Here is a 25755-nt window from a genome sequence, read left to right as displayed (position 1 = left end):
TCCACTAACAGCTACAATTTACATTTAATCCAAATAAGAATGATTTAAGCATTCTTCCTGTCAGTTAAAGATTCAAATTACAAGAATTAAAGAATCTAACTCCATTCTTGTACAGTAAATGCAAATTTACAAGGGAACCAAACTGATACGTCAACCATCCTTTCTCCAGGGTGATGGAAGAGGGACGGAAGGTCCAACACAAAAGCATATGGAACGAAGAGGGTTACAAAGGCTCAGATACTGAACAGTATAACAAAACAGAAAACTCATTTCTTTTAAATTTGATTTGGCTATGAACAGTTAGCTGGTGAAATACTTTTCAATATCTATGCCGAGATTGAGATTGATCTGGGGACGAAATGCTGGAGTGAGGAGACGGTTCAAGGCTTTCAGACACTTCTAACTGTGTCGGCAACAGGTTGAGAAAACTCCCTTGGGCAGGCTGATTTGGAGTAGCCGTTGTATCTGACTCTGAGCAATCACATGCATTCAGCAAGTGATCTCATAATGAAAGAAATACTAGGCAAGTAGAATTATAATGGGATCATTACCAAACAATGATTTGATGGTTGGCCTCTTTGGCTTGTTGCTCTTTTTCTTTAACTCGGCTGTACATTAAAATGATTAAAATAAGATTATTAGAAAATTAATTAAACATAGCAATGCAAAGATTTGAAATGATCTTTGATTATCCTCGCATCATCATATATTCATATTGGGGGGGGGGCAGGGAGGGGAGAGAGAGAGAGAGAGAGAGGACAACCAATGCCTGGAACTTGATGATCATTCACAATTTCAAAGTTTTTGTAAGTATAACCCACAAAGTTCATGTCTTTGGACGAGAGCATCTGTAAGGGAAGAGAGAAATATTCACTTCAGTATAACCAACCAAACAAGCTTAATAACACTAACTAAGGTATTATATAATCAGACTATGACAACCTACATCACATCTTGTCAATATATATATATATATAGACACACGCGCACACACACACATATAACACAGATTGTAAATTATAAATATCAAATTATAAACACAAAAACTAACAATTCAGGCAGGTTATCTTTTTTTGGCACCAAAAGTATACATAACCCTAAATAAGATTCTTTTAAATCTCTTTATTTTCATATAAACTTATCATTGTTGTTTGATACTCAAATGCACTGCGTGTGACCATGAACTATTATTTTCAAAATAGGAAGATGACAAGTTTAACCTCTTCAAAAATTTCTTCCTCACAGCTCTTGTTAGATGTATAATATGCTTCTAAGACTTCAGTATTTTTATTGTATACAACTATATCAATGCAAGGATCTTTATGATAGCTTCAAACCAAGAACATGTGCAAACATATCTTTCAGTTATACAACAGTATAGACAGAAGTGACAAAACAGGACCACCTCAAATACAAGATCGCTCTATAACCCAGGATCTAACACATCCAGCATGCCCTTCAAAACCTAACAAACTCTCACCATCATATTTAAAATTAAGGAATATAGGCTCATTGTCCATAACTGAGCCCCAAACCCACTCTGGACAGAGAAGAAAATCCGTGTGACAGGTACTAGTTATTCCATCTGGGGGAAATGAAAGTAGGGATTGCATGAGAAATGAATAAGATGGAGGGAGGACTACAAAATGAACAAAAAAGAAAGAATGACGCACAGACTGATGGTGCATAAAAAATAAACAAGGCGCCACCAACAGCTTAATAAAAAATCATACCATGCATCAAAAAGTCTTCACACTGATATAGCTTCTCATTCACCTCCATGCTAGATTCTTTTTTAACTTCTTTAAAATAGAAAACTTCAAAACTTACCCTGCCCTGGAGGTTTCTTAAGAAGATCTTTAAATTAGTGCCTCATAGGATGTTAAAAGAACCAATAATTCACCCAAAAAACTCTCCTTCCTAGTTGTGGTCTACCTCCAAAATACAATGCCAGATAGTCACAAGATTAAAAGGGTCAGTGTGGCACCAAATTCCATGTACCAAAGGGAAGACTTCCTTCACCAAGTTGTAACTACTTGTTGAGTATAAAGCACCAACTCCAAGGAAGGGAACCCCACTATCACCCTTCTATGTCCTACGGGCAGACAACAAAAGTCACTATAGCCTACCAAAACATGAAGAAGAACAAGAAACAAGCAGAACAACCTTACATAGTGGTACTTATAAATTTTCATTCATGGAAGCATGCTCCATCTTCTACGCCTTGAACAAAAGTCTTTGTAGTTCTAATTAAATTCTATTATTTCCTACCACAACCTTAGAGGTGATACCAAATTAGCCAAACTCCAACTGACATCAATAGTTGGAATTTGCAATTAGCAAGTTTAATTACTATTATAAACCTTCAAAACAGATGCATCTATACAAAGAGGGAACTGGAGCCCCATGGCCCACCTATCTGCACCAGCATAAACTGATAAAATGTCCAAAGTAACATTTGGCAGGCAGAGCTCATCTTGGATTTTCTTTGATGGATAAAGTTTGAATAATCAATCTGACCTAAGCTGAACTCCAAATTTTCCTCACCACCACAGTCAATTTCTTATAGAAATGACTATCATATGATACTAGTAAGTCAAATCAAGTTTCAACAAGTTTAAAGTCAAACCAAGTTTCAACAAGGTTAAACTCACACTAAGTCATTTGATCACATGTAGTCCAAAGCATCAAGTTCAAAACTCAAATTCTGCCAATAGGTTTGAATACAAAGTTCAAGCCAAACTCACATTAACACAAGCTTGCAAGTTAGCCTTGCCATAAAGGATCTGATTTCCCAATATGATTTATGTTATCAACCGAACATCTTTATCTCCAAGCCAGTAAGCCTATCACCTGTCAAATGGAAGTCTGCCAATATGGGTATGATCTTCCACATGGAAGTCCAGAATACCAAAAACTGTTAATCTCTACCATTTTCAAAAATTTTCCACAAGCCATGTGAAAAACATCTAAGAAGATGATGAATGATCTAAAGGGCTGAAAGGGATGATGAAAGATCTAAGAACTTACAAAGAAGAGCATCTAACCAATAGTATATTATGATTGAGGGCACGATTCTGAATCAGATCAAACAGTGAAATAATTCAAGGATGAAAGATCTAAGATGATGATGGAAGATCCAAAGGGCTGAAGAGAAGATCTGAAGGGCCATGAGGTCAAATCTTTATTATGGTTCGCACATCTGAGAAGATGATGGAAGATCTAAAGAGATGAAACGAAGGGATGATCGAAGACACAAAAGAACTTATAAACAAAGATAGAGGATCTAACCAATATAAATTATGCTTGGGGGCATGATTCTGAAGATGTTTGAGGATCTAAGAAGATGATGGAAGATCTCAAGGGCAGAAGGTAAAGGATAATGGAAGATCTAAAAGAACTTATAAACAAGATAAAGAATCTAACCAATATTATTATGATCGAAACCATGATTCTGAATCAGATCAAACAGTGAAAGAAATACATGGATGAAAGATCTAAGATGATGGAAAATCTGAAGGCCGAAAGGAAGGCATGACAGAAGATCTAAAATAATTTATAAACAAAGATATTGGATCTAACCAATATCATTATGATTGAGGACATGATTCTGAAACAGATCTAACAGTGAAAGAAATACACTGTAATGATTCAAAGTAGAATGGATTTAGTTTTATGATTTAAATGTACAGACAAGAAAACAGATCAACATCACTAAGATCATTCTTAAATTATCAACAGCAAGCAACAATTAATAAATTCTTCATGCTTAAGAGCAATATAAATGGTTCTCAGAAAACATGTAGTATTATGACAAGTCTGTTAGATATCAACCCCCATGCCTTGTAAGGTAATGGGGAGAAAACACAGTTCGATAAACATTCAACTCAATAAAACAACATATGATTTTTAAAAATATAACCATCTATAAATTTTTCATGGCAACCGATAAAAAGGACAGATACTGTCAATGATTTGCAAAACTCATCATAGTGTTCCATATAAGTCATCAGAACAAGCAATGATATAGGAAAAGTAGTGCAACATACCTTTCTCCAAGGGCCAGACTTTGATGAAGTTTGCATTGGTGCTGCAGTCTGAACCACGATATTCACAAATTATAATTTTTTACAGGCAGAACAAATCAGAAGCTATGCTTCAAAATGCTGGTTTTATTTTTTGAATTAAATAAAAATTATTTGAATATAAAAGCAGAAGAGACATTGATCAAAACCATCTGTTCAATGCAAAGGATATATTCAATTTAATAGCACAATATTCACTTCTAATTTTTTGTCATTGTTTTAACTCAAATCATTTTATACTTGCTGTAAGGACACGACCTGTAATTCTAATTAGTAAATCAACATTTGGATATAAAAGTCTACAAGATACTTGCAAAACAATAGTTTTTTTTTTTTTAATTTTTTTCAGCTAGATCGAAAAATTCTAAACCTAATTAAACCACTGACATATCAAGCACAAACTGAGAGTTGTTACAACATTCAAAGATCACTAGGTTGCCACTACCGATTTAAACATGATCACAGAGGCATTGTCGCACCTTACTAAAGACAGATAATAAGTCAGACAACATGTGCTCCATTCCGTAAATGATACTAACTAGACATATTACTGCATAAATTTTCCAGTATCCACCATCGGAAGGTTAAAAGAGACTAAACATGAGATAAGTCTTGGCAGCAGGAAAGAATAGAGACACAGAAGGGATAGTTGAAAAGCAAGGTGAATGAAATTGAAAGGAAAAAGCAAAGAATGCGAGCACAGAAATGAAGAGAATTTTGCTCAAGGAAACATAGACAAAAAGGCAGGTCCCAAGTACATAGTAGGCTGAGCATCCCAAACAAAAATATATTGAAGGTTCTTGAGATGCGGTGCATCAAGAGTTGAATCATGTATGTGATTTTTAATGCATAAGGATACATAAACTTTGTGCTTAAAAAAAAATTGATGATTCAGCCAACATGAAGAATGGCTTGCCTCCTCAAACTTCTCAAAGTTCTGAGTGTCCAACTCATCTTTAACCTCTGGTATGAAAGCAGCTTTCATCTGATACAGTTTGTCCCACTGGACGCCTTTAAACCATGGATGTGCCTGAAGTGGAACATTGTCCTGGTATTAACCTTCAACCAGACAGTAAAGAAAACCAAGAGGAATTAGATATCATGATAAGTGCAAACCTTTATTTCATGGGCCCCTTTGGTTCCAAGCCTTTGCTCTACATTGCACAGGAGTCTGCAGATGAGATCTTTAGCTTCCGGTGAAAGCTTTGCTTCATCAGGGAATTTTAAGTTTGTTCTCCAATTCACAATCTGCAGGACACAGAGCAAGCAATTTAGGATAACAAACTTGAGTTCAGATACTCAAACTGTATCTATGTACCCAACTACTGCAGAAGATTAAAATTATAAATCAAGAGAGACTTCAGACATGTGGACCCTGCATAAAGTCTAAATCAATTGCTGCACATTTTAGAACAAATGATTTCTAATTTTTTGTACAATTATCATTAGTTGTGCACATTCTCCATCACCAAACTCACTAAAGCATTCTTGTGCACAATGTATGCATGCTGCTGTGAGCACCGTGTTCATTTTTAATATCCTCTGTAGCAACAAAATTCCATCACTTGTGAATTCCTTACATTAATTTGATATCGCTTCTCTAAGCTTTTTTAAAAGTATTACCAATCTAGATATCTTAAATTTTTGGACTTTTTTTTTCTAATAAAAGTATTGAAAATCAGTGAATAAAAGTATTGAGAGTAGAAAATGGAATGCACAAGAAAATCAGTGAATATTCACCATAGGAGGAATTTCATTTTTCCATAGGTATCATTTCTAGTTAACCACCGAAGCGATATGAAGTAAAGCCATCATATACAGAACATGACAATGCCAGTATCTCATAGGAAGGATGGATTCACATAACTATGAGAACAAAAGGCTCAAGCTTCCAAAAGGGATACACTTGGCAAAGAGATGCTCAGCATCATTAAGTGCCGCTAAATTAGGCATTCTTGCAGGTGCAAAATGGGTGAAAATCTGAACTAAATATGAAAGAATACAAATCTATAAACAACCAAATTGAAGATGCACCATCTGTTAAATCACAAAAATTAAGTAAACTAACTCATAGAATAGATAGATAGAGTGCAAAATGAATGTTATGTTGTATTTCCTGAAATACTTTTTAAAAGCCTACTTGGAAAAATCTGGTGGGAAAGGCTAGGAAGAGAGTGCAGATATTTTTTTTTTCCTTTTCTTTCTTTTCTTCTTCTTCTTCTTCTTCGTCTTTTGAAGGGGAAGGGGGAGGAGGATGGAGGGAGTTGGACATGGAGAGTGAAGGGGGGTCATGGGGCCCGATCTGTTCAGGACCCCTCGTGCTCTCCATCTCCCTTTCTTGCTCCCTCCCTTCATTCCCCTCTGCCATCTCTCTCTCTCTCTCTCTCTCTCTCTCTCTCTCCACAGCCTATCCAGCTAGATCCTGCCGGATTTTCCTGAAAAAGCCCCAAGTAGGAATTCTAGAAAATGACAGGCATTTTTCTTATATCTGATGGATATAAGAAATGGCTTTTCAGTGGTAAACTCCTCTGAAGAAAAAGATTTCCTCTTATATCCTATAGAGATTAGAGAAATTGTTCACACTAGGTTGAGACTCCGGAAGCACTCTTCTACATTAGGAAGGACCTCGGGGTTCAAGGGAGCTCTCTTATTTTTTCAGATTTTTCATGATATATAGAGTTATTGTTAGCTTGTCATGGATCTTACTATTATTGGATTTTTTGCACACTTTTTTTTTATTTTAATATCTCTTTTTGGAGTTCGGATCGGTGGAGAGACTATATACTGAAGAATTGCTATGCTAAAGAAAGTAGGAATATCTCCTCTCCTATGAGTTCCTCATACATATAAGGAAGTAGGAATATGGGAATGAGGTTATTTATAGAATATCAGTGGAGAATGTAGGAATATCCTTATTCAATGGGTTATATATGCCATTGTTAACATTGGAGTCTTATAATAACAGTGGATTTTTTTTTGGCATTTTTAGTTGTTTGATAAAGATAAAGCGATCACTGTTTTAAAAGACAGCCTTGGCAGCCAACGCAGCCTGTCTAGGAGCCAAGCTTAATATTCTGCATCATTTTTGAGGGCGAACATTGATATTGATTTAAAAGTTAGTATTGGACATTTCCAACATAATAATTGTCATTGACTTGCTACATCTTATTTGACATGGTATGTTTCATTTGCTGTATTATAATTTTTCAGGTTTTTCCCCTATATGTATTTGTTCTTATAGTTCATTTCTTTCAAAGCACCTTGAATGTGCGTGCTTACCTAGCACATGGGTGCTCTGCAGCTGCGAAGCCACCCACCTGCTGATTAAAGTCTTTTAAATAATGGCCATGACTAGTTTGTTTTAGCTTAGAAGATCAAGGCCTAGTGGAAAGAGTTAATTAAACTACGTTGAGGAAAATGTGAGGTAAACAAATGAATGGTATGTTCGTGGATTAGGTGATATGGCTGGCGAATGCAATTGTCATTCAAGCTAGGAGAAGGTGCCATAGCATTGTAGCATGAAAGGGTACAGGGTGTTAATGGAGATCTTTTTACTCTTAGAATTAATTGCAAAACTTCAATAAAAGAATATGGGTGCAAAATTGGGATATGAGTAAAGGTGAAAAATCAAGGCGAAGCATAATGATTACAGGACAGTATCTATGAAATAAGAAGGAATTGTAGATGATGTTGCGGCCAACTCCCCATCGCCTGTCGTCGGGAATGAACACCTGCAAAACAGCATCCATGCAGACCGGATTTGTGTCCGGCAGGAACCCTCCGATGCCTAAGTCAGAGAGGGAAGTTGGTGAACAGAAGTTGAATGTAAGCAGTAGCAGAGTTTTGATCCAGAGTTGGCTTACCAGCCCTGTTTCCCTTACCCCCTTTATAGATGAGATTTTTGTGACCATCAGACGTGGTTCGTATTTTATGACGCTAAATCATCGGACCATAATCACGTAGTGGATCGTTAATTCCCACTAATCGCGCTGTGATATGCGGTCGGTAACCGTTCGTGATGGTTATGGTATATTTGGGTTGACTGACCGAACATTGTCGGTAGAATCCATGAGCGACCGTCGGTTAGTAGTTCTGTTATACCGATGGTCTAAGTCGTCCGCTGTTGATCAGTAGTAGTCGAATCATTAGTCTGTCAGCCGGCAATAAGTCGGTGCAGTTCGCTCAGTTGGTCGATGAAGAGTCAGAACCGCATAATCAGCCGATGTAGAGTCGATCAGGGTTGCATGTCTGGTCGGTCAGCTATTGTTGAGTCAAAATCGGTAGTTGGTTGACCTGAGTCGGGGGTTGATTGACTTATCCCAACAATTGCCCCCCACTCCCAAGTCCAAGGTGAGTTGATGTATATATTATGACATAGTTTGTCATGTTGGATGAAGGAAGTTATTTTTTGTCGCATTGAATCCCGATTTTGATGCCATTTTCTTCGAGATACGGATGATCGACTATTTTGTCGTGTTGGCAGGTACAATCGTCTGTCACACTGATCGGACGATTCGGTATCAGTTGTCAGTATCGGACGTCATTTCGAAAAGTCGATTCGGCGTCTGATGATATGATTCTGACAAGTAGATTTATTCCACGTGTCCGAATGTTATTGAGTCGGAATTGTTCATGCGAATAGAGGTGATGTGACTCAATTTGGGACTGGTGCGTCTAACCGTCCGATCAATGGTCGGTTCAGATATTGTCACGTGTCGTCACCTGGTAGATCTTCGATTTGACTGTCTTCATCTCAGCCGTTGAAGGATCCTATATATAGGATCACTCTCAGCCAAATTTTTACTTTTCACTGCTTTTGGTGCCGGGACTCTGTCGGATTGTTGCCCCAACGCTCAAGGTTATCGCTCCCAACTTTCAGATCAACTTCGTCTTTCTTTCGAGTCCTTTCCTCTAAAGTCTCTGTCTTCTTCAGAGTTGTTCTCATGGCTAGGACTTCTCCTCGGGAAGATCGGTCGGAGAATCCGACTGATGAATCCCAGTCGAGTCTAAATGTGGAGTCCTCTTCACTTTCGGAACTGAACGTTGAACGACTCCGGGAGCGGTTTTGTATCCTGGAGCAGTTTCAACTTTTTGCCCCTGGGACCGATGGTCGGGTGAATAACCCACCTTCGGACCAGGTGGCCTTCTCGTCGAAGATCTTTGGACAGGTCTTCGATTTTCGATTTCGAAATTTGTCCAGAATATTTTGGATTATTACGGACTTTGCCCAACTCAGCTGGCACCGAACACGGTCCGGCTGATAATTAGCTTTGCTTTGCTGTGTCGGATGTTGCCGACCATGCCCCACCCTTCTCTTTTTCGAACTTTCTTCATCCTCCGACCTCATCCGAAAGCTCGAGGGTGGTGGTTCTTCAACCTCCGAAAAAATCTTTCTTTTATTACCGATCTTCCATCGTCCATTCATAGATGGAAGAACCAATTTTTCCTTGCTTCTTCCTTTTCTTGGGGTTTTCTTTCTCGTTGGGGTGATCCACGAACCAGTTCCAACGACAACAGCCGGATAGAGGTCGACGACCAGGAGGACTTTCACCGACTGAAAGACATGTCAGTGCCGAAGCAGAAAGAGCTTGTAACTGAACAGACCCTTTATGATGTCGGTCTTAGTTCGGTTCCTTGTCTAGGTATAATATAGTTGGTCGGTTATTTCTGACTTTCTTTTTACTTCCTGAATTGTACTGACCTCCATTATAATTGCAGCTATGCAGCAGAGGATGCAAGTATCGAATGTCGACATTCGTCAGCACACTGCCAAGAAGAGGGCAGCATCTGAGGTCGGGACTTCGCGACCGCTGAAGAGGCATCAAGCACCAGCTCCAATCGGCGTTTCAACGTCGGTTGCGGAACCCGATGCCCCATCGCATCAGTTCTCGAACCAATTTTGGCACTGTCAGCTCCGACAGTGCTCTCTGTTGCATCGTTCGAGGAAAGGACGATGAGGGAAACTACCAAAACAACATCGATGTCCCACCACTTGAGGAGGTTTGGGCCGAGGCAACAGAGCCCGAACAATCTGCGGCTGCGCCAGTTGCTCCTTTAGTTGGGGCATAGTCAAACTCAAGCTTCCCCTCGCTTTTAAACATGGGGCCGTCGACAACAAATCGGGGGAAAGCTCCAGTGGCGTTGGCGGATGATGCAGCATCAAAGGGCCATGCAGTGCACTTCGACCTCCAAGTGCCCGTCGATGAATCAGCCCTGATTAATTCTGTACTAACCAAGCAACTGTGCCAGGCGACTCTTCTTCCGGTTGATCGGGAGCGTCGGAGGAAATGGTCGGTGGTTGAAATATTTTCGTCCTTTTATCCGATGATTCGACAATCATCGGGATAAGTCTCTTTGATAAACTTTTTTTTTATATAACCCGACTTATCCTCTGTCTGCAGTTGATCCACAACATGTCTGACCTGGAGGTCGGCTATACGAAGTTTGCCGACATCTGTAGTGCATGGAAGAATAAGGTGGCAGTGGCCGATGCTGAGAAAATGGCTGCACTTGAACAACTCAAGTCGGCAGCGGAGCAGGAAGTCAAACTTCAAAAAGAGGTTTCCCGACTAACTGACGACTTGACATCCTCGGAAGCCGAACTTAAGTCGGCTCATGAGGCTATTTCGGCTCTTGAGTCACAGGTCAAGAGCAAGAAGCATTCTATCCACCGGCTTCGACGAGAGCGAGACAGATGCATCGAAGAACTCGAAGCCGAACGTGGACGTCATCGGGCCAACCTGAAAAAGTTGGCACTGGCCGAAGAAGAATTGTCCTCTGCTTGAGCCGATGTTGATTTGGCCAAGGCAGAAGCAGAGTCGGCAAGAGAAGCACTGGATTGGGCAGTCGAAGATTTTCGAAGTTCGGAAGAATATAAGGAAGAGATCCTCGAAAATGACTTCGCTTCGTATTGCGTCGGGTATGAAAATGCCCGAGATACGGTCGGAAAATTATATCCGAGCTTCGACTTGAGCAGCATCGACCCTCCAAGATCGAAAGACGGAGTTGCTGAAGAAGAAGCTGCTCCGACTCAAGAAGAAGCACCGACTGAGTCCGAAATCGTTCAGATCAATGATGCTACACCCGAACAAAGGAACAGGAACGATGACGAAGCTTAGTCGGTGTTTTTTTTTTGTTTCTGTAATCTGATACTTGTAGTCGGACTTTAGTCCAATTTTATAACTCTTTTTGGATAGTGAATGAAAATATTCTCCTTCTAAGTTTAGGCTCTTGTTTTACTTGTTCACAATGCTTGCAATGTAAAATAATCACCAAATATTAATCGGTGACCCGATCATTCGGTAGGGCTTGTAGAATGTCCATCAATAGTGTAGTCGTTTTGACGTGTTAAATAGAAATTAGGATAACGATTGTAGGTCGAATATCCCGTGCCCGTCATTTGATCAAGCTTGTACGTCGAATTATCTGATAATCGATGGTAAGTCGAATATCCCTGACAGACCGTAGCCTAGTCGATATAATGTCAATCCGATCTTAATCGTTTTGGCATTTTCCGTTCCGCTTAGCTGGGACTAAGTCGGCATATTAGTCTTTCGACGATAGTCAGTTTTTACATGGAGAGCCAACATTGAGAACCGAAGTATAATCGATGATTCAGCTTTTGCGGTGAAAGCCTGTGTAGTCGATGTCGGTTGAGATTGCAGTCGGTATGTCGGTTTTTGCATGAAAACCGAAATACAGTCGTCACCGAAGCAGTTGATTCTTTGATTTTTATAGTGGAGGCTGACATAAATTTCATATCAAAGTACAGTAGATAGCTCGGCTTTGGCAATGAAAGCCGGCATATAGCCAGTAATTAATAAAACTTGTCAAAGGCTTGCGATTCTGAAATTCTGGTTGTATTTTAAATGATGTACATATCGATGACTTTATTGATAATACATCTTCAGATTGTCGGCATTCCATGTTCGAAAAATCGTCGATCCTTCGAGAATTTCTAGCCGATATACGCCCGATCTAAGAGTTTCGGATATTTTGTAAAGTCCTTCCCAGTTCGGGGATAATTTTCCTTGATCCAAGGGTTTTGAGACTTCTGCTTTTCTTAAGACCAAATCTCCTGATCGAAAGACCTTTGGCTTGACTCTTGCGTTGTAATACTGGGCTATCCTTTGCCGAATGCAATCATCCGAACTTGAGCTTGCTGTCGGAGTTCTGAAAGGAGATCTAAGTCAGCTCTTCGACATTCGGAGTTGCTCGGCTCACTATATTGCTCCACTCTTGTTGACGACAATCCGATCTCAAGCGGTATCATTGCTTCTGTCCCATAAGCCAAGTTGAAGGAAGATTCTCCAGTCAGTATGCGGGGAGTTATTCGGTACGCCCATAAGATCGAATATAATTCTTCTACCCAAAGACCTTTGGCTTCATTCAGTCGGATTTTTAGCCCGTGTAGGATTGTCCGGTTGGTTACTTCCACCTCATTATTTGACTGTGGATAACCGATCGACGTGAGTTTGTGCGTAATATGAAACTTCGCACAAAACTCTCTAAAATTTTGATTGTCAAATTGTCGACCATTGTCGGTGATGATGGTGTGGCAAACCGAATCTATAAATGATGAATTTCTGAATGAAGTCTTCCATCTTGCTTTCAGTGATTTGCATTAGAGATTCGACTTCTACCCATTTGATAAAGTAGTCGATGGCGATCACTATGAATTTTCTCTGACCAAATGCTGGAGGAAAATGACCAAATATGTCAATCTCCCATTGTACGAAGGTCCATGGTGCTACAATCGACGTCAGCTGACTAGTCGGTTGATGTTGTATATTCGCATACTTTTGACATGGTTCACACCTTCGAACGAGTTCAGCTGCATCTTTTTTCATGGTGGGCCAATAATATCCTTGTCGCAGAACTTTATAAACTAGAGACTTGCCCCCCAAATAATTTTCGCAAATCCCTTTGTGCACTTCTCTAAGTGCATAGTCGGCATCTGTAGGTCCTAAACACTTCAGCAAGGAAAGAGAGAACGATCTTTTGTAAAGATAATCATTCATTATTACATATTGAGAAGCCGTCCATCGGAGTCGTTTAGCCTCTGAGAAGTCCGCAGGAAGGATCCCATCGGTCAGGTATTGAACGATCAGATCCATCCAGCTTAGTTCGATAGTGAGCTGCAATACCTCCTCGACTTTATCAATACTCGGCTGTTCGAGGCATTCAACAAATATCCGATCCAGCGAGTTGAAAGCAGTAGTAGCCAGTCATGAAAGTACATCGGCTCGAGTATTTTCGATTCTGCAAATGTGAAAGATCTCGAAATATTTCAAGCTTGCCGTAAAATCTTTCATCTTCTGAAGATACTTCATCATAATGAGGTCGCAGGCCTCAAATTCACCTTTGACCTGTCCAGCGATCAATTGTGAGTCAGTGAAGACCTTCAAACTGTAAATCTCAAGCTCCTTGGCTATCTTCAAGCCGACCAAAAGTGCTTCATGTTGATAATGACTTTGATTTTTTCGAGATTAGCCTCGATTCCTCGTTATGAAACAAAAAATCCGAAGAATTTTCTGGAGGTTACTCTAAATGTACACTTAATCGGGTTTAATTTCATCTGATATCGTCGGAGTGTGTCGAAAGCTTCCTCCAGATCCCAAACATGATCTGAAGTTTGGAGACTCTTCACCAGCATGTCGTCCACAAATACTTCCATGTTCCGTCCGATCTGTCTTGAAGATCTTGTTGACGAGCCATTGACAGGTAATACCGATATTTTTCAGATTGAAAGGTATTACTTTGTAACAATATATGCCTTTGTCGGTCACAAAAGCTGTGTGCTCTTCATCTTTTAGTGCCATGCAGATTTGATTATATCCAGCGAAGGCATCCATAAAACTCAGAAGTCGGTGGTCAGAAGTTGCATCAACCAATTGGTCAATCTTCGATAACGGAAAGTTGTCCTTCAGACAAGCAACATTCAGATCAGTATAATCGATGCAGATCCTCCATTTTTCATTGACTTTTCTTACCATTACCACATTGGCAAGCCAGTCGGGATATATAGCTTCTTTGACGAAGCCTACTGCGAGAAGTTTGTCGACTTCTTCATCAATGACCTTTTGTCATTCAGGAGCAAAAGGTCGCTTCTTCTGACTCACCGGCTTAACATTTGGGTTGATGTTAAGTCGGTGAGTTATTATTTCTGAAGGAATCCTGGGCATATCGGTGGTTGACCAAGCAAAAATATCGGTGTTGGCTCTGAGCAATTTTATTAGTTGTTGCCGCTCTGAGTCAGATAATTGTGATCCAATTCGGACCATTTTCTCAAGATCTTCTTTTAACGGAATGGAAACCAGTTGTTCAGCCGATTCACTCCCCTCCTGATTTTCTCTTTGATCTAATTTGTCAACAGGCAAAGAGTCTTCAGGTTTATTATTTTGGGTGAAGACAAAGATGCAACGTCGGACGAGTTGTTGATCTCCACGCATCTCTCCGACTCCATATCTTGTTGGGAATCGGACTAACAAATGGTATGTCGAAGTCACTGCTCTCAAAACGTTAAGCCCAGATCGTCCGAGTATGACATTATAAACCGAAGGTACTCGAACCACCGTGAACGTTATGAAAACAATGCCTTGTTGTGGTTCGGTCCCAGCGGTTAAGGGGAGAGAAATTTCTTCCTCCACTGTGACAGCATCTCCTGTGAAGCCGACCAGTGACGTCGAGACTCTTCTAAGTCGGTCAGTCGACAGTCGCATTCAAGAGAAAATCGAATAAAACAAAATATCAGTTGAATTTTCATGATCTACAAGAATTTTTTTTACATCATAGTTCGCTATTGTTGCCGAAACAACAACAGCATCATCATGGAGAGTCTGAATTCTCCGAACTTCTTCCGAAAAAGTTATTACATTGTCGATTTGTCGTCGCTTTGCCGACTCATCTTCGGAAGTTGCCCCCTGTCCAATCGTCCGGAGATCATGTTGATCACCCCTGCAGTCGGTTGATTATTTACAGCTTCCTCAATTTACAGTTGAGGTCGTCGATCAGCAGAAGGTTGAGTCGGCGAATCTCTCCGATATTTTCTGAGGTAGCCTCGTCGAATCAGGACTTCTATCTCATCTCTGAGCTGGATGCATTGTTCGGTATCATGACCGTGATCACGATGGAACCGATAATATTTCTTCCAATTGTGGCTCCTCGGTAACGCTTTCTTCGGTGGGGGGTGTCGTAGATATTTCGCTCCTTCGATCTCCATGAGGATCTATGCACGAAGAGCGGAAAGAGGAGTATAGAAGTCATACCTGCCGTAACCCGACCTTGGACTCCGTCGTCGGAGTGACGCTCGCTTATTGGACAGTGGCCGACTTGATTCTGCCAGAGCTCCTCCTTTCTTCTGTTTTTTCTTCTTCTGATTTTGATCTTCTGTCTGGTGTCGGTCAGAAGCTCCTTCGTTTGCGCGCATATATTTGTATACACGCTTCAGAAGTTCAGTATAAGTTCGAGGGAGAATTTTGTCCAAAGAATATGTGAATTGAGATCCCTTCAGACCTTTTTTCATAGTCGAGATAGTCATATTTTCATTGAGATCTTTGACCTCAAGCGTGGCTGCATTAAAACGAGCCACGAAATTTCGAAGTGTTTCAGTCTCTCCTTGCTTAATCGAAAAGAGACTATCATAAGTTCGTGGCGGCCTTCGATTGATACTGAAGTGAGCCACGAAAAAATATTCTAGTTGTCCGAAAAAATATATGCTTCCTGACTGAAACTCGAAGTACCAGGCTCGAGCAGCTTTCTGAAGAGTTGCCGGAAAGCCGATGCATAAGAGGGCGTCGGTCGCCTCCTAAATCGTCATGAGAGCCTTGTAGCTCTCAAGATGGTCGATCGGATTGGCGGATCCATCATATGACTCCACCTGAGGCATCTTGAACCAAGATGAGATCGGTTGGTCCAAGACATACCGAGAAAGCAGCTGGACGATGTGGAAGTCGTAGTCGTTGGAGGACTTTCAACCTTCCACTTGAAGCTGAGCAAGTTGGCGATTGATCTCCTGAAATTTACGTTTATAATCATCAAATTGCCGTTGGAAAACTCTGGAGATAGAACCACCCGACGAGTTTGAAGGAGACACGGAGGGCGTTCGCGGTCGTTGCCCCTTCCTAATACTATTGAGATGGGAAGGAGGAACGCCGGGAACAATGAGTGGCACGCCGAGAATGCCGAGAATATCGTTGTTCGTCTCGACGGAGAAACCAAGATGATCGCTCCAAAGAAACGATTGCTGCACGGCACCGATTGTGCCACCGGTTGCTCTGCCGGTGGCTGCTGGGTTTGTTACTGTTGAAGGCTTTTGACTACCTCTGTGAGGACATTCATCTGCTGCACGAGTACAGCGATCTGGACGTCCGTGATGATCACAAGACATGAAGAACTAGGCTCTGCTATTGAAGGAGGGGGAGGAATCTCTTTCCGACGGAAAGAGTATCTCGCCGACCCAGTTACAGTAAAATATTGGGCCCTGATTTTTGCCATAGTGAATACGATTGCTTTCTCTTTCCTGACGCGCCAATCTGTTGCGGCCAACTCCTCGTTGCCTATCGTCGGGAACGAACACCTGCAAAACCACGTCCACGCAGACCGGATTTGTATCCGACGGAGATCCTCCGATGCCTAAGTCAGAAAAAAAGTTGGTGAACATGAGTTGACTATAAGCAGTAGCAGAGTTTTGGCCCAAAGTTGGCTTACCAGTCTCGTTTTCCTTATCCCCTTTTATAGATAAGGTTTTCGTAACCGTCGGACATGGTCCCGTGTTTTATGGCGCTAAATCATCGGGCCATAATCACGTAGTAGATCGTTAATTCCCACTGATCACGCCGTGATATGCGATCGGTAACCGTTCGTGATGGTTATGGTATATTTGGATTGACTGGCTAACCATATGTCGGTAGAATCCATGAGCGACCGTCGGCTAGTAGTTCTGTTATGCCGATGGTCTAAATCGTCCGCTGTCGATCAGTAGTAGTCGAATCATTAGTCGGTTAGCCGGCAATAGGTCGGTGCGGTTCGCTCAGTTGGTCAATGAAAAGTCGGAACCGCATAATCAGCCGATGTAGAGTCGGTTAGGGTTGCATGTCTGGTCGATCAGCTGTTGTTGAGTCGAAGTCAGTAGTTGGTTGATCTGAGTCGGGGGTTGATTGACTTATCCCAACAGTTGGTTTTCAAATGTGTGGTAAAAGAACATGAAAGGTAGACACTTTCAATATGTTAGCCTTTTACCCACGAGGGTGGATATCTTTTTCATTAAATTTAAAATATGAAATTTAATTGCTATACTGAGAACCAATATGCAGGCCCAGATATTATTAGTGATTTAAGGTAGGTCTAAGGTTAACAATAGGCATCTTTTAATAGGTGAATAAGCGAGTATGAAGTTAAATGTGTTGATGGTGGTCCCAAATCCATGATCAAGTCAAACAAAGAAATTGTCATAAGAACTCATGGGAGGCCATGTCTATACGGACATGAGAGGCTAATTTTAATGTTGACAATGTATATTTAAAAAAGATCCATGATCCCAAATTTGTTTCATCAAAATTGCAAGTGCTCTGAAAGAAATTTCATGGATTTTCATTCGAAGATCTCTTTTGACATAGGGAAGCTAATGGAGAGTTGATATCATGGTCAGGAAGTACTAGAACAATGATCAACAGTGGACTCCCCCAGGAAATACACCACAATAAGAGTTCCACGATCAAAAATAATGAATTCAAACAAAAGTAAGTTCCCAAACTAATCATATAATCCAGAAAAGTATTAAAGCAATTACTAAACTTGACTTGCATACCTTTTTGCAGGTTGACATTGGATTTTCAGAATAGAATGGTGGGTAACCCACAAGCATCTCATACATAATTGCTCCAAGTGACCACCTAATAGATATACGCATGATCAGGAAACTGGTAGAAAGTTCAAGAATATAACAAAATAGAAAAACTGACCAGTCACACTCCATTCCATATCCCTTTTTCAATAAAACTTCCGGAGCAATATAATCAGGGGTACCAACAGTTGAATAAGCCTGAAATCGCAAAAGAACATGGTAACAAACGTTAGAAATGCAGCTAATACCCACCTGCAGTTGACAAAGAAATAGCATGAACATAAGTGCCAGCATAAACATAAAAAAGGGGCTGTCACTAGTCAGCATATCCCATCCATAAACGTACACATACAAATGATAATCCTATCCACTATAAAATCTAGATGAGGAACCGAAAAACACATCAGCTAGTAGACGAACCTGCGGACTAAGTGTTAACTTTAAAGCAATGTTTGAACATATAATTGGACAAAGAACATCTTTTGAGCACAAGAAAAGTGCACTTATGGTTCTTTTACTAGGATGCCTGCCAACCTGATAGAAGACTGAAATGGGCCTCAAGTTTGCTAGTTAACTTATAACTACTGCCATCAGAAGAGTATTTATGGAAACAATCCAACAACAGATAGGATAAGGCTTTCTTGGCTATGCTCATCACAGACTCCTTTAAAAGAACTTTCGTATAACCTCTCCTTTGTAACATTTTTTGCTCTACTCACAGAAATGGATAATACGCAGTAAGCCATAATTGCAGGGTACATATGCAAAAATCCCTAATAAAAATGATGAAATATATCCAAATTTTAGCATTTCATAAATTACAAGTACAACTAAAGCTTTATGATCTACATGTCGAATAGCTATGCACGAAGTAATTTAACAAATGACATACCAACAATCGCCTATTTTTCTGCCAATGCAATAACTGTTCCTGCTGTGTACGCCTAGGTGCAGGGGAGGTGCTCAGCTGCTTATTGCTCTCTAATGGAGGCTTGATATTTCTTCCCATTGCATAGTCAGGCTCATTCAGATTTGGAAAACTACTGCTATCAAGAGGTTTGCACAACCCAAAATCTGAGAGCTTCATATGACCATTTCGGTCTAACAATAAATTGTCTGGCTTTATATCCCTGTAAAGATACACACAGTAATTTTCTACTTTTACAACTCTAAAAAGGTTGCAAAACAAATGATACAGAATTGCTAAAAGGATACCTGTGAATGTAGTTGTGTTTGTGAATAGACTCAATTGCCAAAACTGTCTCTGCAACATAAAACCTGGCCTCATCTTCTGTCAGTGTGTCCTTACGCATAAGTAAAGTCATCATGTCTCCACCAGGGAGATACTCCATGATAAGATACAAAAACTCTTCATCTTGGAAAGAGCAATAGAGCTTGACAATGTAAGCACTGTCAACCTCAGCAAGAAGATTTCTTTCAGCTTTCACATGCTCCACCTTAAAAATACACACAGGCAGGTCAGCAGATTATCAAGGTAATTGACAACAAAGGAAAGTTTGACCTGTTAATGATACCTGGCCCCTGCGAAGCATTTCAGATTTTTTAAGCTTTTTCATTGCATAAACACTACCAGTGGTCTTCTCTCTACAAAGTCTCACCTGCATGATTGCACCAAAACCTACTAAGAATCTGAATTAGGTCAATAATTTTGCGGAAAAAAAAGTTACTTATGGAGGGGAAGAAATTCTACTTAGCAATCTCTAATTTTTTCTGAACCATTAAAAAACAGACAAACTCAAGCACCTAACGTATAATCTATGTCAATTAATCTTTCAATTTGCTGACCAAATGGGCTGTTTAAAAGTGTACACATTAGAAACCAAAAGGGCAACATAACTCGCATAACTCAAGACAAGGCTCATAAATTATAAATTGATGGCGAGGAAGAATTGTTGTTCATATCTATGGAGGATTGTAATAAATAGAAATCACATTAATAGGTTATCTTCCTGTAGAGTGTAAACTATATGCGACCCAATAGATTTATTTAAATATGTCACTTCCCAATGTTTTCAAATGAAGCTGCGATATGCAGGTGTCAAGTACCTATTTTATTAGTATGTTAAATATTTAAAATAAATAAAGTATATTATATACAATAATAATATAGATATTTTTTATAAATAATAGAAAATTTTAATAACAATAACATCTAACAACTAGTCCTGAACAATAACAATAGCCATATATGTTATAAATAATAGCACTATTAACAACAATGACATCTAGCAATTAGTGCTTATTACCTAATGCTTGGTTCTAATTAATAGTATAAAATAATAAAAACATTGACATTGTTAATATACATGTATATGGCCTGCTTGAAACTGACAGCCAGACCAACCATTAGCTTTTGAACCTACTGTAATCACATGCTTTTGCATAAGAGTAACCATAAATGTGGTTATACAATGCTAAAAGGCCCACATATGTAGTTGCATGACAATGAGTAAACTGCATATACAGCTGCACAATGTTAAACCTAATACATGTGTCCACAGAATGCTAAGAAACCATCTTTTCAACCCATATGCAGCCCAACCACATACAATAGCCGTATATGGGGTATGCAGTAAGTCAAATGACTAAATACACGTGCAGCTGCACATGTGGCCTTACACATCACATTTTAAAAGTGCACTATTATGTAAAATTTTTTGAAATCAAATAATAGGAATATAGGATCATAGGTCTGTACTTGTATTAATATGATAAATCCAATTCAACACACAAAGCTATTCTATAAGCAGGCAAAGGTTAGATCGTCTTTATGCAAAGACAAACCCAAGTTTTGATTTTGGGCATATGAGACCAGCATCTAGGAAAGTCTTTGAGGCTTGCCATATAAGACCACAATCAGAGCCTAAACCTCTCATGTTGGTGATGCCAAGAACCATGCGCAAATCAAATGGAAGCCACAAAGGCTTCCACGTTTCCAGAAAAAGGGGTCCAGGCACACCACTTTTTGGTAAACATGAAATGTTTCCTTTTAAATCATGCTTAATCCCATGGATTCTTTCTGTTCCCCTCCATTTTTTTAAAGGATTTTTCACTTTTATCCAAGTTCCATTCCTATAAATACTCCCGCTTTTGTAGCATACACTCTTTTGGATTGCCTTTTCTCCCCTAAAAGAAAAATAAGAGGTGACTATTCAACAATAAGAGAAAATGTAACAACTTAATATATATATATATATATATATATATATATATATATATATATATATATATATATATATATATATATATATATATCATCAAAATAAGGCACTCTCCCTTCAAAATTACAAGAACACCTCTCACCCAATAAGGAATGGGGAAAAAAATTGTAGCTCCCCACCACCCCCCCTCCCCAACAAAAAAAAAAAAAAAAACCCTTTGCATGTAGCTCAGCTTCCATTCCGAGTCTTTTTTCAATCAAATAACAATGTGTTGCTCGGTATTGCCCATGCTGGCTTCTCTCTTCTCTACTATTATAATGCTAGCGCCAAGACTTGGACTCCATCCAGAACCTTCAACTCTGCTTTTTAAAATATGTGCACGTCTGGTTTCTCGTGGAGCCACTTCATTTTTTCGCTGAGCATTTAAACTCTCCCATTGACTCCATCCATTAGACTCCCAAAATCCCATGGATCGTTTTGTTTTTTTTTAAAAAAAAAATAGAAATAGAATGACAAAGATTGGACCTCAATTTTGAAATCACCCATCTCATATCTGATGTGAAAATGCGCGTGCTTCGTACTAGTAAGTCCTAACTGACCAAGAAAATTTCTGTACTCAACCAAAATAAGAGGATATTCACAATCTAATTTCGTCACATCAAGAAAGATGTAAACATCAGAACAGATGAGCAGTAAGTAAATAAAGAGATACAAGTAAGATAATTGTGTTGGCGGAGGGGTATAGTTGCAATGTCAATATAGGCACGCATGACCACTCCATAAGATTAACGGTAACAAGAATCTACAAAGTTGATACTTCTAACAAAATACTATACATAAAAAACAACTGAAAAATAGCATTTTGAACAGAATTATAGTGTAACATCCAGTACAGGGTAGTTACATTGAAAGGTAAAGCTGGATCCGCCATAGCATCTCACATTGGTGCCAGGTAAGTAATCTTATTATGAACAACAGAGACAACACTTACCCAAAACAAGAAAAGAGAAAAGAAAGGAGAAGACAGGAAGCTTTGGCAGATAAAAGCTGGTACACATACAACAAATTCTGATTTGTCAAGATCAACAAGCAGTTTTAACTGAGACAATCAGAGAACTCATTCATATGCTATCATTTTAAATTAAAAGGTCTTTTCTATAATACATTGTTAGAAGACATAGTAAATTATTGCATAATGTCAAAATTGATATGCTTATATTCAAGCCATAATATGAGGGCAAGCAACCACAATAGCAGGAAGTGTGGGCAGATGGCAACCTCTCCAAATGCGCCCCTCCCAATAATGGTCAACAGTTCAAAATCATCCACCCCCATCTTGTGCCTTTGAAGACGCATGTACTCAGTTTCCTTCTTCTCTAAATGCTTAAGGAGATTGTTCTGCTCCTCCTCAGAAACATCAGCATCAGCAAGCTTCCTCTCCAAAATCCAGCGTCTACGTTCACCACATTGAAAAGTAAAGTTAAACTAAGGCATCTTAGGCATTCAATAGAAAGGTCTAAAATGAAAGTGCAAGTTAAAAGAAACCAAGTTGTAATGGGTGAAAAAAGGCAGCATCTACTGATCCTATCTAGTGGGATGGTATAAAGTCCTGTATTCTCAGATTAATTTAGAGATGCATGGAAAAGTCAGAAAGTTGCTTGTGTGGCATATTCCGTCGATGCATGTCTTTAATATTCACATAAATGACTGACAACAATAAATATTTTAGTCAACATCTATTTGCTTATTATTATACTAAAAATCCTCATTCACAAATCAAAACAAATAGCAACAATAATAAGCAAATCTCTAGTTGAAGCTTCCATGGCATGGCCAAAACTACCATAAAAGCAAAACACAGCCAAAAGAAGCATTTCTATATAAAAATGTCGCTTAGGTTGGCTACGAGTGGAAGTTCACTTTAGGCTTGCCTACCATACATGCTAGACTGTTCAGAGAGGAAAATACCATCATGATTCACGTGTTAAGCAGCATATGGCAAAACCCGCTTCCGAATCGCAAAATCCGCCTTTTATGTTAGGGAGTTCCATAGTGGAAAGTGGAAACTTAGTCTCCAATTTGCAGCCGACATAAGCAGCATTCTAGGCATAGAAGATATCATGTATTGTTTGAAAGATTTTAAATTTAAATAGAATGTGTTTGTCATCTCATAGATTTGACATTGTTCTCAAATATTGTATTAAGAATCCTCTCACACTACACAATATAAATTACAACAACAATAGTAACCAAATCACAAGTCTAAACTTCCATAAGAAGATCAAATCTACCTTTAATGCACAAATAATCAAATACATGGAATATTCAAAAGACATTAGGCGGCAAGGATTGTAGAACCATCCCGAACCACCCAGTTTAGGGCGTACCGAGCTGTGCCGGTAGTGGACCATGATGGTTCTAGCAATCGAAATAAGAAACTGGCAGAGGGAGAAGGAAAGAGAGGAAGAGAGAGAGAGAGGGGAGAGGGAAGGAGAGGGGGAGAGAGAGAGAGAGAGAGAGAAGACTGCCAGAGGCTGTCGGAGGCCCATTGAGGCTGTCACACCACTGCCAACACTGCTGAAAAGTGGAGGGGCATTGCTGATTTAACCCAATAAAAGCTTGTTGGAAATCACAAAAAAAAAAAAAAAAAGACAAATGCTGCCTTTATTTCGTTTTTGTAATGTAAGGAAAGGTATAACGTGGATAGACATCATATCCGATTTCATTATTAATGGTTTTATGAAATTTCAATTTGCAACCAAACAACTGGTGTTATAAAACCATTTATGTTTGATTCAAAAAAAAAAACATGAAATTTATAAAATATACTACATTGTAGTACCACATCCATGTTAATAGGATGCAACTATAGTTTTATGCCAACCATCAACCTACTGCAACCCTCTTCCTATATCCAGGCTTGGGGGGGCGCTATGCACATAGTATTATACGTGGGTAGAATGGAGGAAAAGGACTCATATAATCAACCCCAACTACTTTGGGATTAAGGCTTAGTTGAGAAAAGACACCCTGATACTCAGTAGAGAAAAGGACGTTGGCATGTCACCCACCCTCCAACAATATGGCCAGCCGGCATCAAAGAAACTCATTGGACCCAATGCAGAAGGAGAACGGTATCATTATCATAGAGATCAATTAAATAGGTAAAAGAATGTCATAATGCAAAATTGAATAATCGGTAATTTCAAGTACATCAGACTCCTCTCAAGGTTATTCTGTTTTTGTATATCATGTAATTCAATATCCCTCTGTACTACACTATACACCATGAAGGGAAAGGAGAAAGAAAAAGGAAAGTAAGAGAAAGGAAAGTAATTCACCTCTCTTTTCGATCTTGCAAGGACTTCATCTGCGTCTTGTAATGGTTCTCAATGTACTGCTTCGCAGCTGCAACCCTTTGTTTTGTAGCGTTTGAAGGCGCATCATCAACTGGAGGCTTCTGCAAATCTTTCCCACTGTCCATATCCTTCTTCTTTATCGGTCCGAACTTCGACTTATCCCTAGGTTGGAATTTTTGGAACCAGCTTCTCGCAGAATCCATCTCAATCACAACATCATCGTCATCAAAACCAAAAGTTCTTGTTTGCGATCAAAATACTGACGTATAGAGCTAAGAACCAGTAAACTGCGTTCAAATCAGTGTAAACAGTAAATATATACCAACGAAACACACTTCAAGCTTCCTCAATGCATAAAAAACAAACACTAGAACATGATCTACTTCCAGAAAGCAGAGATCAACTCAAGAAATCGCATTTCTAAGCAGGATCAAAATCTAAACCCTAGGTTTCACACTAAATTTCCCAACAAACGTCACGTTTGCTGCGATATGGCAACAGAATTACCACAAAAGAACACTCTTATCAAGTTCCACAGCAACTAACAGCGAAATCTTGAACAAAAAACATAAAAAATCGCAACAGTTGCCAATTCCCCTCTACCTAACCCCATGAAAGCCTCGAAACCCAGAAGATAGCCAAAAAAAAAAATTATGACCAAGCAGATTTACCACTATCCTGAGACAAATTCGGCCAAGAAAACACCAATACGGATCGTACGAACAGCAGAACAGTACCTCGATCGCGAAATCGTCGAAAATTAGGATTCTTTTTTTACATTTTCTTCCCCTCTATCTCTATCGCCTGGATGGTTCGAGCTCAAGCACCGTGGCTTTGACCCTCCGCAATTACGCCTGGAACGCTTTCTCCCAACCTTCCTCCTAAAACGCGATCGAGAAAGATAATCCGAATTATAAAAATCCGCATCCCCTTGTAAAGCGGACTTATATTGTCACACCTATTTTTATATCGTACACCAAAGAAAGACTTTCCAAAGTGGGAGCCAGGGAGTACTTCTAGCAAAACCAAGAGTATAATTATTTTTATTCACGTGAAATTACTAACATACCTTTAGCTTTTAAGTTTTCACTTTTCAGTGGACGCATCAGAGGAAGCAGCTAACACTACTCGAAGATTTTTGAACATGGACTCCGCTAATTCTTCTGGTATAACGCAGGGAGCCCAAAGCTAATACCGAGTGGTCCCCTTCATAGGAAACACGTAACATGAGGGGATTTAATCGCCTCACGAGTGGTTCGTCTCAAAAGATAAATTTAGAAAAAATT

At 39.5% G+C, this 25755-nt stretch overlaps 1 protein-coding gene across 3 annotated transcripts; it reads right to left on the bottom strand.

Moving 5' to 3' along the window:
* Positions 1 to 25359, bottom strand: LOC105046769 (uncharacterized). Of its 3 annotated transcripts, none has more exons than XM_010925478.4 (14): positions 25207 to 25359; positions 24452 to 24756; positions 22389 to 22563; positions 19464 to 19547; positions 19144 to 19385; positions 18821 to 19058; positions 18047 to 18126; positions 17893 to 17977; positions 5202 to 5333; positions 5002 to 5115; positions 4050 to 4097; positions 764 to 848; positions 552 to 608; positions 1 to 471 (listed from the first exon to the last, which is right to left on the bottom strand). In XM_010925478.4, the coding sequence occupies exons 2-14, from the start codon at positions 24670 to 24672 to the stop codon at positions 320 to 322; spliced, it is 1713 nt and encodes a 570-aa protein (XP_010923780.1). In that variant the 5' UTR covers positions 24673 to 24756; positions 25207 to 25359; the 3' UTR covers positions 1 to 319. The 3 variants fall into 3 exon arrangements, 2 of the variants coding, with proteins under 2 accessions (XP_010923780.1, XP_029120883.1); XM_029265050.2 differs by having other exon boundaries at positions 25141 to 25279; XR_012142176.1 differs by lacking the exons at positions 1 to 471; positions 552 to 608 and adding an exon at positions 2748 to 2853.
* Between the last annotated feature and the right edge of the window lie 396 nt (positions 25360 to 25755).

The sequence above is a fragment of the Elaeis guineensis genome, chromosome 6 (assembly GCF_000442705.2).
Source record: "Elaeis guineensis isolate ETL-2024a chromosome 6, EG11, whole genome shotgun sequence".
NCBI lineage: Eukaryota > Viridiplantae > Streptophyta > Magnoliopsida > Arecales > Arecaceae > Elaeis > Elaeis guineensis.
Note: the sequence above shows the minus strand (reverse complement) of the source record. Positions and strands in the feature narration are given on the sequence as shown.